The 14,601-nt window shown below is 49.8% G+C and overlaps 1 protein-coding gene across 1 annotated transcript in view; it reads left to right on the top strand.

The window, feature by feature from the left end:
* The first annotated feature begins 9,158 nt into the window (after positions 1-9,158).
* Positions 9,159-14,601, top strand: part of LOC108798338 (double-stranded RNA-specific adenosine deaminase-like) — an 8,482-nt gene continuing 3,039 nt past the window's right edge. The window contains exons 1-2 of the mRNA XM_018570077.1: positions 9,159-9,188; positions 9,795-10,061. Of these exons, the coding sequence (XP_018425579.1) occupies positions 9,159-9,188; positions 9,795-10,061 (297 nt within the window). The remainder of the gene's footprint in view (positions 9,189-9,794; positions 10,062-14,601) is intronic.

The following is a 14,601-nucleotide window of genomic DNA, read 5'->3' on the forward strand; positions in this document are numbered from 1 at the left end:
GTGAAGGAGCAAAAGACCCAACTTATCTTCCTAAGGTTGACCATAGACTGGTGGTGACAAATGCACGGGTAACCTGACCACCGAATCACCATTTTTATAAACAATCCTTCTTTAAACGCGCACATTTGAATTATGGCCATACGGCTATGCTGGTGAAGGAGCAAAAGCTTAAAGGAGAACTATGGGGTCAGTGTTTTTCCCCATAGTTCTCCTTAGGGTAACGGGAGGACACAAACTAGTGTCCTCCCGTTACCCTAAGCTCAGTATACCGCGAGCTGCAGCTCGCGGTATACTGAGACTCCGCAGCCGGAGCGGATCCCGACCTGGACGTCAGGATCCGCCCAGCTGCGTGAGTGACAGCTGGCTCTGCCTATCTAGAGGCAGAGCCAGCAGACCCCCCCGCCCCCTCCCGTTCTGCCAGTCAGCACTGGCAGATCGGAGCGGGGAATCCAGCCCCTCCCCCTTTCACGGCAGAGAGCCGTGACAGGATCGAGAGGTGAGCGAACCCGGTATGTGTTCGCTCACCTCCCGATCTACTGAGCCGACCTGCGACAGTCTCATTGTCACAGGTCGGCTAGAACTATGAGGTGAGTGGAAATCACTCATCTCATAGTTCTCCTTTAATCTTATGGAAAACATCCAATACATCTTATTGCTAGCACCCCAGTATTGACCCCCAAGACTTGAAGATCATCAGTCAGGAAGCAATCAACTCATTTTTAAATAAGCCGACACCCCTGAAACAATACAAATTCTGTTTTGGGCCTTATTCACTAGCTAAGCACCGTCTGCTGTTAAACGCAATAGTTGGACCCTGAGTTTAGCCCCAAGCAGGACTTAAAGTTTGGGTTGCCATCTGATTTTTTCAAATTTAACCAAATATTTGGCCATTAACGCCCAGGGCACCCTGCCGGATCCATGGAGTGGCCTTGAGTGGGGCCTTTTGTGTCACGACTGATTCCTAGGACCATGTTAATGGACAAAAATGAAGGCACAGAGTAGGCCTTAAATATTACAATTCCAAAATGCACTAAAGCCTTGATGATTGCATGAACCAAGTACAGAGCCCGCCTCTCTGACTCTCCTCCTTCACGGCATTATGTTTATTGCTCAATTGCAGGTGCACTTTAAAACCTATTGTTCTTCATTAGCATAGGCGATGCTTGGATAGGCCACATCAGATGGCAGATGGCACCGACTGTGGGTGTCCATAGTGACCCGATAGCAGTTATTTTTCTGAACATCAGTTTGGCTCACCGAAACGTGGCTTCTTGTGGGCTAACCAGCAGGCGGTAGAAGTCATTCTTAGGTGGCCCAGCAGGCAAGTTTATGGATATAGACCAAGTTTTACATGCAGGAGTTATTCCTGCCAAACTGACAGTGCAGGGAGATATCTTTATATATATTTTTAATTTTTTTCCTAAAAAAAAAAAAGATAAAGACCATGACTGTGCGGCAAAAACAACCATTTAGAGACTGCCTTGATGATTCTCTAAAAACACTGCCCAACCTGCCAGTAACAGAACATGCCTAACGCCCATCAATGAGAGGCTATTTGTGTCTCCATGCCGAACAACCCCCTCTAGTGGTCAGGGGGTGACATTTTTCCAGGAGCAAATATCAACTTTTCTTTGTCGATGAATGTATCAATGTCCTCCGTCTTATCCAGGCCCAATAATGATTGATAGCTGCAGAATATTCCATTACCGGCCTCTCTGGAGATCTGCAGAACGTTGCTCCGTCCTATCTACTCCCTCACAAATACTGATTGATGTTTTGCAGATGATTCCATTACTGACCTCTCTAGAGATCTGTAGAACATTGCTTCTACCCACTGACAGATACATATTGATATATTCCGCAGAATATGCCACCGCTGACCTCTTCAGAGATCTGCAGAACATTGCTCTGTCCCATCTACCTCCTGACAGATATATATTGATATATTGCGCAGAGCATCTGCTACTTTCCAGTCATAAAAAACCTAATGCTGGTTTTCGTTCTGACCTTACACTGACCATGCTGTGTAACAGTGTACCTTCCTTTGGACACATTTGCTAAATCCATTAATCAAGGGCATTTTATTATTCCTTATTAAAAGCTGAATAAAGCAGATGCATAAAGCTGCCTGTTTTGTGCTGTAGGGCTTATAGTTAGTGCATTGTAATATTTAGTCACGTATGCTGCACTTCCTTTAAGTGCACCTTTCAAATATGGAAATTGGTGATAGCCATGCTGTATGTCAGCCAGTATTCAGGAGAGTGCAGCTGTTTGGTCTCTAGTAAATGGATTGGCTGCATTCTCAGTGATGTCATCACTCTCTAGTGAATTGATAGGCTGCATTCTTATTGATGTCACCAGTCTCTAGTGAATGGATAGGCTGCATTCTCGGTGATGTCACCGGTCTCTAGTGAATGGATAGGCTGCATTCTCTGTGATGTCACCGATCTCTAGTGAATGGATGGGCTGCATTCTCTGTGATGTCACCGGTCTCTAGTGAATGGATAGGCTGCATTCTCAGTGATGTCACCGGTCTCTAGTGATTGGGTAGGCTGCATTCTCAGTGATGTCATCGGTCTTTAGTGAAGGGATAGGCTGCATTCTCCAATCACCGTTGTCTAGTGATTGGATAGGCTGCATTCTCTGTGATGTCACCGGTCCTTAGAGAATGGATAGGCTGCGTTCTCAGTGATGTCATCGGTCTCTAGTGAAGGGATAGGCTGCATGCTCAGTGATGTCATCGGTCTCTAGTGAAGGGATAGGCTGCATGCTCAGTGATGTCATCGGTCTCTAGTGAAGGGATAGGCTGCATGCTCAGTGATGTCATCGGTCTCTAGTGAAGGGATAGGCTGCATGCTCAGTGATGTCATCGGTCTCTAGTGAAGGGATAGGCTGCATGCTCAGTGATGTCATCGGTCTCTAGTGAAGGGATAGGCTGCATGCTCAGTGATGTCATCGGTCTCTAGTGAAGGGATAGGCTGCATGCTCAGTGATGTCATCGGTCTCTAGTGAAGGGATAGGCTGCATGCTCAGTGATGTCATCGGTCTCTAGTGAAGGGATAGGCTGCATGCTCAGTGATGTCATCGGTCTCTAGTGAAGGGATAGGCTGCATGCTCAGTGATGTCATCGGTCTCTAGTGAAGGGATAGGCTGCATGCTCAGTGATGTCATCGGTCTCTAGTGAAGGGATAGGCTGCATGCTCAGTGATGTCATCGGTCTCTAGTGAAGGGATAGGCTGCATGCTCAGTGATGTCATCGGTCTCTAGTGAATGGATAGGCTGCATTCTCTGTGATGTCACTGGTCCTTAGAGAATGGATAGGCTGCATTCTCAGTGATGTCACCGGTCTCTAGTGAATGGATAGGCTGCATTCTCTGTGATGTCACCGGTCCTTAGAGAATGGATAGGCTGCATTAGCTAGTGCCCGGATAGGCTGCATTGTCATGAATACTGAATTAGACAAGCAAAACGGCTTCCTCCACGAATGACAGGTGTACTTTATACCTCTTTCTCTAGAAAGCAGAAATTTAAGAATGAACGCACCTTTATTACAATCCTGTGGACGATCTAGAGGAGTACGTGTATTCATCTCCGTTCAGTACTGTTCTCGTTACACTCAAAGACATTGGGCAACAAATGCCACCAACTTTTGATTAGGCATCCGGCTTACGTTCCTGTTTTCTGCTCCTCTATCATAACGATGAAGAATGATAACGCATTGCGATGAAAACTGAATAGAAAATAACGCATCAGCGTTGAGTTGCCAAACACGCTGTGGTCATCCATCCTCCATGTAATGTAGACTTTTAGCCTACTGTGCCGAATGTGCTTCTCTCGGTCTCTCTGTCGTTCTTCATTAGCTGGCTCTTTGGTGGCCCAGAGATATAGATTTTAGGTACAAAAAAAAGACCTCATCCTGCGTGATTCAATGTCAGTCTGTTTCAGGATCTGTTTTAAGTCAGGGATATGAAATGTTGGCGTTTCAAGAAATGTTTTGCATCAACCTTATCCATGCGTGTAGCCAAAACTAAGATAACGTTCCCACCGCCTCCTTGGCTGTGATCCAAGACATCGGTGGAGAACAGGACACAGTCACAGCCACGGCTCCTTTATTGTTTTGGGTATACAGGGACAATCCAGGTGTTTTTGAAATTTTTGGACAACCTTTAAATTGAACAACAATTTTTCTGGATGGAACAGAGACTATGCCTTGAATACGACTGTCTCCAAAGCCATTTTTGGTGGCATGGTGGATTTAAAAAAAAGTAATAGATATTTTTTTAATTAGATTTTATTTGCCAAAAAAAGTGATGGTCCGATTAGATCGCCAGTCTGGAGGATACTGGTGAGCCTTATTTACCAGTTTAAGAAAGGATACTCTAGCTCGTCTTCAAAAGGAAGGCAAAAGGTTTAAACTGGAACGAGGAGAAGCACGGGCAGACTGTCATTGAACTACAAATGCTCCGATGCCTAGCCCGATACTTCCTGTATCACGATGCCGGCTCCATGCTTCCTTGTCACTTGTGACGAGAGAGCATGTAACCGGCTTACCGGCCAATCAGGAAAAGCCAGGCAGCGTGTAATGACTCGCTGCCCGGCTTCCTGATTGGTCGGGAAGCTGGCCAATCCGGAAGCCGGGCATGTTGTGATGACGCGTCGCCCGGCTTTCTGATGGACCGGGAAGCCGGCTTCATGCTCCCTCGTCACCTCATGACGAGAGAGCATGGAGCCGGAAGCCAGGTGCCGCGTCATGACACGCTGCCCGGTTTCCTAATTGGCCGGGAAGCCGGCTCCATGCTCCCTCGTCACTTGTAACGAGAGAGCATGGAGCCGGCTTCCCAGCCAATCAGGAAGCCAGGCAGCGTGTAATGACTCGCTGCCCGGCTCCCTGATTGGTCGGCAAGCTGGCCAATCAGAATGCCAGACACCATGTAATGACGCGGTGCCCGGCTTTCTGATTGGCCGGGAAGCCGGCTTCATGCTTCCTCATCACCTCATGACAAGGGAGCAGGTAGCCGGGTTCCCAGCCAATCAGGATACCGGGCGTCGCGTGATTAGACGGTGCCCGGCTTCCTTATTGGCCAGAAAGCCGGCTCCATACTTTCTCGCCACATAGTGAGAAGCATGGGGACTGCTTCCCGGCTAATCAGGAAGCCAGGTGGTGAGTCATTACACGCCGCCTGGCTTCCTTAATGGGACTTCTGGTATCGGTATTTGGTATCGGCAAGTACCGGGGAAAAAAAAATATTGGTACTCAAACTCGATATATCAGTAATGGTGCATCCCTAATTACAGGTATTTACATACAGCCAACAATTTTATGCAGCAGTTTACATAGATGCACATTCACATCAGTCACTGCCCTCAAGGAGCTTACAATCTAAGGTCCCTATCTCATGTTGGTAGGTTAATTGACTCCAGTCTAAATGCCTCCTGTATGTATGCATGCAGGAGGGATTTAGACCGGAGCCAATTAACCTACCAACATGTCTTTAGATGTTTAGGAAGAATGCAGAGTACCCGTAGGAAACACACACAAAGCACAGGGAGAACAAGTAAATTCCATGCAGATAGTGTCCTGACCGGGTTTGAACCGGAGTCCCAGAGTGCTGCAGGGCAGTTGGTGGCACAAGAACAGGTCCGGGTAGTTAAAAGGAGTTTCCTAACCCTCAGGAGCTATATAAAGCCTATTGCACTCTTAAAAACCACCTCCGTTTGCTCCAATGCATTTCACCGAAATGGCAAAATTTTGTCAAAACTTCCAGATACTTGCTTAAATTGCGGGAGCATGAAATTGCTCAATTTTCAAGTTCACCCCTATGCTTGACTTATCCACTGCATCCATTGGTAAAAGTCCACTTGGTTTATCATAACAAGGGGCCTGTAGACACTTTAAAAGCCGCAAATAACTTTGTATCCGACTGTAGACAAAAAAACAGAAAGGCAAAAAGTTCCTATTTCCTTGGGTTTACGGGATACCTCAAGTGCCTGTACAAGCAGGAGAGAGCAGGGTAGACAGTACAAAATATATGTGAATTTAACAATCTCGCCGCACTTTCTAACCCCAATTGAGTTTAAAAGTGTACCACCCCTTTAAATGACCCGGGGAGAGTAAAAAACGCGGAAGTGCAGTTCAACGACAGTCGGACGTCCGCCATTTCCCCGCTCCCTCTATAAACCTCCGCCTCCTCCTCACAGGTCCACAGCGTTTCGCCCCGACCCACGCATACGAAACATTTTCCGGCCGCAGCGTCAAGAGCTTGTCAAAGAACAAAACAAAAAAAAGGCCATATCAGCCTTGCGGAAGGATGTAGAAGGACGTTCTGGCTCCATTGTCCTCCCCACAGAATCGTTTCGAAGGCTTTTTTTTTTTTCCGTCACCTTTTATTTTACTAAATATTAATCTTCCTCCTACGTATTTTTTTATATTTTATAGAAAAAAATTAAAATCAAGAAAAGAAAAGAAAGAAATCGTTAACTGAGCAAGCTATTTTTTACTCTTTCTATATAGGCAGAATGCTGGTGATACGGCCGCCCGGCTCTGGCCGGCACGGTCACTCTTATCCATGGTAAATAAACTATACTACATTTGCTATGAAATAAATACTCGTCTCGGCGTCCTTTTATTCCTGTGAGTGAGATGAGGTTGAAGAGTAACCGTTGTGATTGGGCTTCTTCTTAAAGGATAAGCGCACTTACCCTTCCTGCCCCTTGATCTGACCCTATCCCTTCCCTCTTCACAGATGCATACTTACTAGGGATGTACCGATACCAATACAAGTATCGATATCAGTGCCGATACCGAGTATTTGGGCAAGTACTCATACTCGGCCAAATGCTCCGATGCCTAGTCAGAGTACTTCCTGTATCAGGAAGCCGGGCGCCGTGTAATAACGCTTTCTGATTGGCCGGGAAGCCGGCTTCATGCTCCCTCGTCATCTCGTGACGAGGGAGCATGGAGCCGGCCTCTTGTCCAATCAGAAAGCAGGGCGCCGCCTCATTACCCAGCGCCAGGCTTCCACGATTGGCCAGCAAGACGGCTCCGGATGGGTACGGGAGGAAGACCGTTCCAGGCTGAAGGTGAGGGGGGACAGGCTGGGACGGCTTTCTTGTTAATCGGGAATCTTTACACGCTGCCCGGCTTATCAGGAAGCCAGGTGGCGAGTCATTACACGCCGCCTGGCTTTCTGAATGGGATTTCCGGTACTCGGTAATTGGTATCGGCGAGTACCGGAAAAAAAATTATCGGTACTCGGTACCAAAATACCGTTATCGGTGCATCCCTAATACCTCGATCCAATGGCTGTGGTTCCACTGCTTGTTTACATCGGATGGTGCAAGTCTTGACAGTCCTGGGCAGGCCTGTGTATAACATAAAAAAATCTCACAACAGGGCGCAAACCTTGCAGGGTACCTGTTTAAAACATTGGTGCTGACAGATGTGTAAAGGAAAAACCACACTTACGTTTGAGTGGGAGAGGACCAGGAGAGGGGAGGCCTTCTAGAAGGATCGAGTGGTCCAGGGTGCTTGGATTGAAGTAGTCGCGGGAACTGGCAGCCGCAGTTTGAAGAATGGAAGACTGATGGCCAGGAGGGGAGACAAGGTGGTGCTGGGACTGTATCCGTATCCCTCTTGTGTGGACTGAAAAGGGGGACGGTGCGTGGGTGGAACGCTGGATTTGACTTGGTGGTGCTTCGGCTGTACAAGCACCCGTCTCTCTGCAGCTGTCAGGACAGTGCTTGGAGCGGAGAGCAGTCCTGTCCCTAAGGGTCTGGTAACGACGGCGCATGTAGCGTCTGACTGTGTACGGGAAGAGGCTGTTAAAACACTGTAATAAAACTGTAAAAAAAGGCTATTTGAGAGTAGCCTGCTTAGCGAGTCACAAGTGGGGAGAAGAACAAGTGGGGATTCTTATTTGGAAAGAGTTGGGAAGATGATGTATGAACATCATCTTCCCAACTCTTTCCAAATAAGAATAAAAACATCTTCCCCCTCCTCCACCTTCGATTACTAGTGGTTTATAACGTTTTCCCCATACACTAGACGAGTAATTAAACATAATTTTTTGCCCCCTGATCGATCAAAATAACTAACGCCATCTCTGGAGTTCTCTGATCGTTTATTCTTGACATCCACTTGTACCCTGTGGTGTCCTTAGCCGCCAACTAGGTGTTACACTTATATCCACCTGTACACGCGATACAGCGAAGTTGTCGCTAAGCCCCGCCCAGCTGTCATCTTTTAAAACCGGCACTTACAACACCATTAGAGCCTGAGAAAGAGGTTTCCTCGAAACACGTCGCTCCCCGGTGTTATCCCGAGTCTTCTCCCCACTTGTGACTCGCTAAGGAGTCCACATGGGTCACAGGAGTGCAGGGGTCACTGGAGGCACAGGAGTGCAGGGGTCACTGGAGCAGACACTGGAGGTAAGGAGGGCTCTGCTTAGGCATAGCAACGTGTTGCTGAAATGCCAAGCAGTGCGTCCGCCAGCCCTCTAAGGCGGCATCTGGGAACTGATTGGATCTGCTGCCGGTACTCTGTGTGGAACTCGGAACCACTGACAGCCATACATCATAGAGAACACCCAGCACTAGACTGGGGACAAGACGAGTGTGACTCTGACAGAGGCCGGTGGACAGCTGAATAAAATACCTTTTCTATTACAGGAAGATGCTTTTAGTGTTTTTTTACCCTGACAGGGTTGCTTTCAGGTCTCGTTCACACCTAGGCGTATTGCATATGCGCGGCAGGCGCGCGTTTTTTTACAGCGATTCGCGGTCAAAAAGTTGCGTGACAAATGCGCGTTTCCAAAGGCTACTTGGCTGTATCCCAATGGAAACGCGCAACAAAACGGCCCAAAGTAGTACCTGTACCTTTTCCGGCATGGGCCGTTTTGTAGCGCGTTAGGGACGGGCGGAAATACGCCGAGGTGGGAACGAGACCATTGAATACAATGGGATTTATATTTTTGAGCGTTTTGTAGAGCGTTCGTCGAGCGTAGAACGCGATACAAAACGTTCAGGTGTGAACGAGGGCTAAGGCCTTCAGACCGGATTTGCTGCGGCCACAGAAGACCCCACAGCCACACAGGGTTAGGGATCAGGATGGTGCACTGATATATGAAGTATATAGATCCAACTTATCTAAAGAATCCAAGATGGACGATTACCTGCAACGTGTCCATGGAGTAATTCTGAGGGATGCTACATAATTACACAGGAAGATGGGAGGACAGTAATACATGTGACACACAGGGGAAGATGAGAGGACACAAATAAATGAGACACACAGGGAGAGATGAGAGGATACTAATAAATGAGACACACGGGGGAGATGAGGGGACACTAATAAATGAAACACACAGGGGGAGATGAGAGGACACTAATAAATGAGACACACGGGGGAGATGAAGGGGACACTAATAAATGAGACACACAGGGAGAGATGAAGGGGACACTAATAAATGAGACACACGGGGGGAGATGAAGAGGACACTAATAAATGAGACACACGGGGGGAGATGAAGAGGACACTAATAAATGAGACACACGGGGGGAGATGAAGAGGACACTAATAAATGAGACAGCATACAGGGTGGGATGAGGGGACACTAATGAAAGTGACACACAAGGGGCTATTAAGAGATCGGCGTCTCCTGCAGTTCCCTTCTCTCCCTCTAATGGCCGCCCTCTCTTTCCTTTATATAATGAGCTCTGGTTCCCTGCAGTTCCCACTTCCTCCTCTAGTGGCCGCCCTCTCCCTCCTTTATCCAATAAGCTCTGGTCCCCTGCAGTTCCCGCCTCTTCCTTTAGTGGTCGCCCTGTCCCGCTCATTTCCAATAAGATCCGCCGGTGGTCTCTCTGCAGCTCTTCCCCTTGTAGCTCCCGCCCATTCCTTCACGCTTCTGCGCGCTGACCCTCGGCTGTTACGTCACTGGCGGCAAAACCGCGCGCTGTGTTCAGGCGGGAGCGCCCCGGAAGCGGAAACCCGGCTAGCGGAAGCTGTGCGGGGTGTGAGTCGAAGGTGGTTAGAGCTACCGGCCGCTGCCACCACGGGGTCGGTGAGTATATAGAGAAGGGTGACTCCCCCCACCTACTGCAGTGTATGTGTGAGAGAGAGACACCCCCCCCTCTTTGTTCGCCGCCATTGTGTGTGGCCCTCATGGTGCCGGGTGACACCGACTGGGGACGCATTGGTCCTGGAGCGATGGTGCCCTGCTATGCTACCTGCTGCTTCCTCTGGTCAATGGGGGCCCCTGGTTCTAAAGGGGCACCAGTGACAAAAGGAGCTTCGTGTGTGTGGCCCTTCCTGTCTTATATGTTCCCCCTGATACTGTAGGGACCTTTTCTCTTATTTAGGGTGGCAGAGTGATGGGGGTGTCCCTCCTGTATGGCAGAGTGATGGGGGTGTCCCTCCTGTATGGCAGAGTGATGGGGGTGTCCCTCCTGTATGGCAGAGTGATGGGGGTGTCCCTCCTGTATGGCAGAGGGATGGGGGTGCCCCTCCTGTATGGCAGAGTGATGGGGGTGTCCCTCCTGTATGGCAGAGTGATGGGGGGGGTCCCTCCTGTATAGCGGAGTGATGGGGGAGGGTCCTGAACGAACTTTGGCCCTTTACCCTGATGGGGGTATCAACTGTTCATGTGATGCTGTGGAATGATGGGGGTCCCTTCTGTATGATTTGTGGCCCCCTAAAGGGATGGGGGGGGGGGCATTCTGTATGGTGCTGTTGAGTGATGGGAGGTCTCTTCTGTATGATGTGTGTTGGTGGGAGGTCCTTTTTGTATGACGTGTGGTGCTTTGGAGTGATGGGTGTCTCCTCTATATAATAAGTGGTCTATTAAACTGTTGGGGGTCCCTTCTGTATGATGTGTGGTGCTGCGGAGTGATAGGGGGTCCCTTCTGTGTGATCTGTGGCCCTGTAGAGTGATGGGGATGTCTGTGTGGCACATGATGGATTCCTATCTTATGACAGGTGATGTCCTCCAGACTTCCAGGTAGGAGCACAGCTATGATAGCCAGGTACAAGGAATGTCACTCCGCCATTTTTCCACACATCAATTTTCATAATAGAAAAAAAAACACACAAACCGCCTCCCTCCACACTGCGTTGCATTAGCCTGAAAATTAATGGCTGCCACACTCCTGTGACATGGGCCTAGGAGGAAACCGCTGTCCGGGAATGCCATTGCAACTGCCACAGTTGTGAGTTCATTCTAGATGGACCTCAAAGGGGGGTAGGGCTAAAACCAACTAATTGATAATGAGAATAGTTGTCAACTATTCTCATCATCAATTAGCTGGTTGGATCCCCGAGCTCTCTCCTTCATGCTGGGAGGAGGGCACACCAAGCATTGGGCGGACACTACAGCCAGCCAGCTATTGGCTATTGCACCCGCCCGCTACCTGCTGTATTTACATTCAGGGGCCGTCTACCTAATCTCACCACTGGCAGCCGTCGTTCCCGGGCTGAAGCTATTCCAGCTCCATGTGCTTACGTATTGTAAGCGTAATTAAGAAAACAAATATAAAAAGGTGGGAAATAAGTAATTTTCAGTTTCAAATTCTGCTGCGGGAGGTGTGTTGCAGTGCCATTCATTTCAAAGGCACCCCAAACGCACCGCCCGCACTGTACCGTGATGCTGTGCGTTCCAGTGCAGTGCGATTGCAAAAAATTGTGCATGCCGTTTTATCTTTAAATAAACGTAATGTTTGTAACACTCCATTTGGGGGTGGGGCGTTCTAGACAAAGCTTATATGGTGTGTAGAAGAGTTCATTCTTGACTAAGCTCAGCGGGTGGTGGAGAGGAGTACATTGAAGGCGCTGCAGGTGGTGGAGAGGAGTACATTCTTGACTAAGCTCAGCGGGTGGTGGAGAGGAGTACATTCTAGGTGGAGCTCAGCAGGTGGTGGAGAGGAGTACATTCTAGATGGAGCTCAGTGGGTGGTGGAGAGGAGTACATTCTAGACGTAGCTCAGCGGGTGGTGGAGAGGAGTACATTCTAGACGGAGCTCAGCGGGTGGTGGAGAGGAGATCATACTAGACGGAGCTCAGCGGGTGGTGGAGAGGAGTACATTCTAGACGGAGCTCAGCGGGTGGTGGAGAGGAGATCATACTAGACGGAGCTCAGCAGGTGGTGGAGAAGAGTACATTCTAGACGGAGTTCAGCACGTGGTGGAGAGGAGATCATTCTAGACGGAGTTCAGCGCGTGGTGGAGAGGAGATCATTCTAGACGGAGCTCAGCGCGTGGTGGAGAGGAGATCATTCTAGACGGAGCTCAGCTTGTGGTGGAGAGGAGATCATTCTAGATGGAGCTCAGCGGGTGGGGGATAGGAGTTCATTCTAGACGGAGCTCAGTGGTTGGTGGAGAGGAGTACATTCTAGACGGAGCTCAGCGGGTGGTGGAGAGGAGTACATTCTAGACGGAGCTCAGCGGGTGGTGGAGAGGAGAACATTCTAGACGGAGCTCAGCGGGTGGTGGAGAGGAGTACATTCTAGGTGGGGCTCGGCAGGTGGTGGAGAGGAGTACATTCTAGGTGGAGCTCAGCGGGTGGTGGAGAGGAGTACATTCTAGATGGAGCTCGGCAGGTGGTGGAGAGGAGTACATTCTAGGTGGAGCTCAGCGGGTGGTGGAGAGGAGTACATTCTAGATGGAGCTCAGCGGGTGATGGAGAGGAGATCATTCTAGATGGAGCTCAGCAATTGGTGGAGAGGAGGTCGCTCTAGACGGAGCTCAGCGTGTGGTGGAGAGAAGTACATTCTAGATGGAGCTCAGCGGGTGATGGAGAGGAGATCATTCTAGATGGAGCTCAGCAATTGGTGGAGAGGAGGTCGCTCTAGACGGAGCTCAGCGTGTGGTGGAGAGAAGTACATTCTAGATGGAGCTCAGCGGGTGATGGAGAGGAGATCATTCTAGGTGGAGCTCAGCGGGTGGTGGAGACGAGTACATTCTAAGTGGCGCGCAGTGGGTGGTGGAGAGGAGTACATTCTAGATGGAGCTCAGCGGGTGGTGGAGAGGAGATCATACTAGACAGAGCTAGGGCTGCAGCTAACGATTATTTTAATAATCGATTAGTTAGCCGATTATTAAGTTCGATTAATCGGATTTTTAAAAAAAGGCTCCAGTGATGGACTACTAGTTTCTATTGAGATTGTAGTCCATCACGGGAGCAAGCTTGGCGCGGTGGAAGTATAAAAAAAAGGCCGATCTCCACTTACCTTGGTGTTGTCGGCGGGCAGCGGCGTTGATCATGTCGGCGGGCAGCGGCGAATCGGGCAGCTCACCGGGATGAGAGGGCCAGACACATGTCCTCATCGTGGCGTAAGCGGCGTCGCGTAAGCGGGTATACCGGCGTAGGCGCGAGCGGCTTAAAGGACGTGGGCGTGGCGTAAGCAGCGGGCGTAAATGGCGGGCGTAAGCGGCGTGCAGCGGCGAGCGGGAAATTTGAATTTTAGCCGACGAATCGACGATGGAAAACGTTGACAACATTTTCCATCGTCGGTTTTAATCGAATAACTGTTGCAGCTCTAGAGAGAAGTACATTCTAGACGGAGCTCAGCGGGTGGTGGAGAGGAGTGCATTCTAGGTGGAGCTCAGCGGGTGGTGGAGAGGAGTACATTCTAGACCAGTGGTTCTCAACCTGTGTAACCTCAGGACCCACATTTGTCCTAGGTCATTAAGTCGTGACCCAAGGCGCACTGCAATGGAATGCACAGCATTACGGTACCACACATTCCGGTGCAGGCAATAGGACTGTGGGTGGCAGGTGCGTTTGGGGTGCTATTCAAATGAATGGCAACACAACACACCTCCCACACCAAAACACATGGTAGGTCCACCCAGTCTCCCTACCTTACAAGAACTGGAGTGGATCCTCAGTCTGAGGTCCAGTGTGGGCTGCTGCGCTGTGACAGAGCTCCATCCACATGTGCATTGCTTGTACAGCTCCCTAGTGTGCCCTGTAGAGGTGCCAGGAGCCAGAATGTGATGTCACTCCGGTCCAGGCACCTCTACAGGGCACACTAGGGAGCTGTAAGCAATGCATGTATGGATGGAGCTCCCTCGCGGCCATACCCCCAGCCCACCTCAAGCTGACACTTGGTGCCGGGTAGCATAATTTTAATGGCTGCTTGGTGCGAGTGCTGCACTAGGGAGAGGCTGAGGAGCATCTCACCTACAAAAGTGGAAGGCATTTGGCGACCCACTGAACATGGGGTCGCGACCCACTTTTGGGTCACGACCCACCAGTTGAGAACCACTGTTCTAGACGGAGCTCAGCGGGTGGTGGAGAGAAGTTCATTCTAAGTGGCGCGCAGTGGGTGGTGGAGAGAAGTTCATTCTAGATGGAGCTCAGCGGGTGGTGGAGAGGAGATCATTCTAGACGGAGCTCAGCACGTGGTGGAGAGGAGATCATTCTAGACGGAGCTCAGCGGGTGGTGGAGAGGAGATCATTCTAGACGGAGCTCAGCGGGTGGTGGAGAGGAGTACATTCTAGACGGAGCTCAGCGGGTGGTGGAGAGGAGTACATTCTAGACGGAGCTCAGCGGGTGGTGGAGAGGAGTACATTCTAGACGGAGCTCAGCGGGTGGTGGAGAGGAG

Source organism: Nanorana parkeri, unplaced genomic scaffold, assembly GCF_000935625.1.
Source record: "Nanorana parkeri isolate BGI_ZX_2015 unplaced genomic scaffold, ASM93562v1 scaffold1452, whole genome shotgun sequence".
NCBI lineage: Eukaryota > Metazoa > Chordata > Amphibia > Anura > Dicroglossidae > Nanorana > Nanorana parkeri.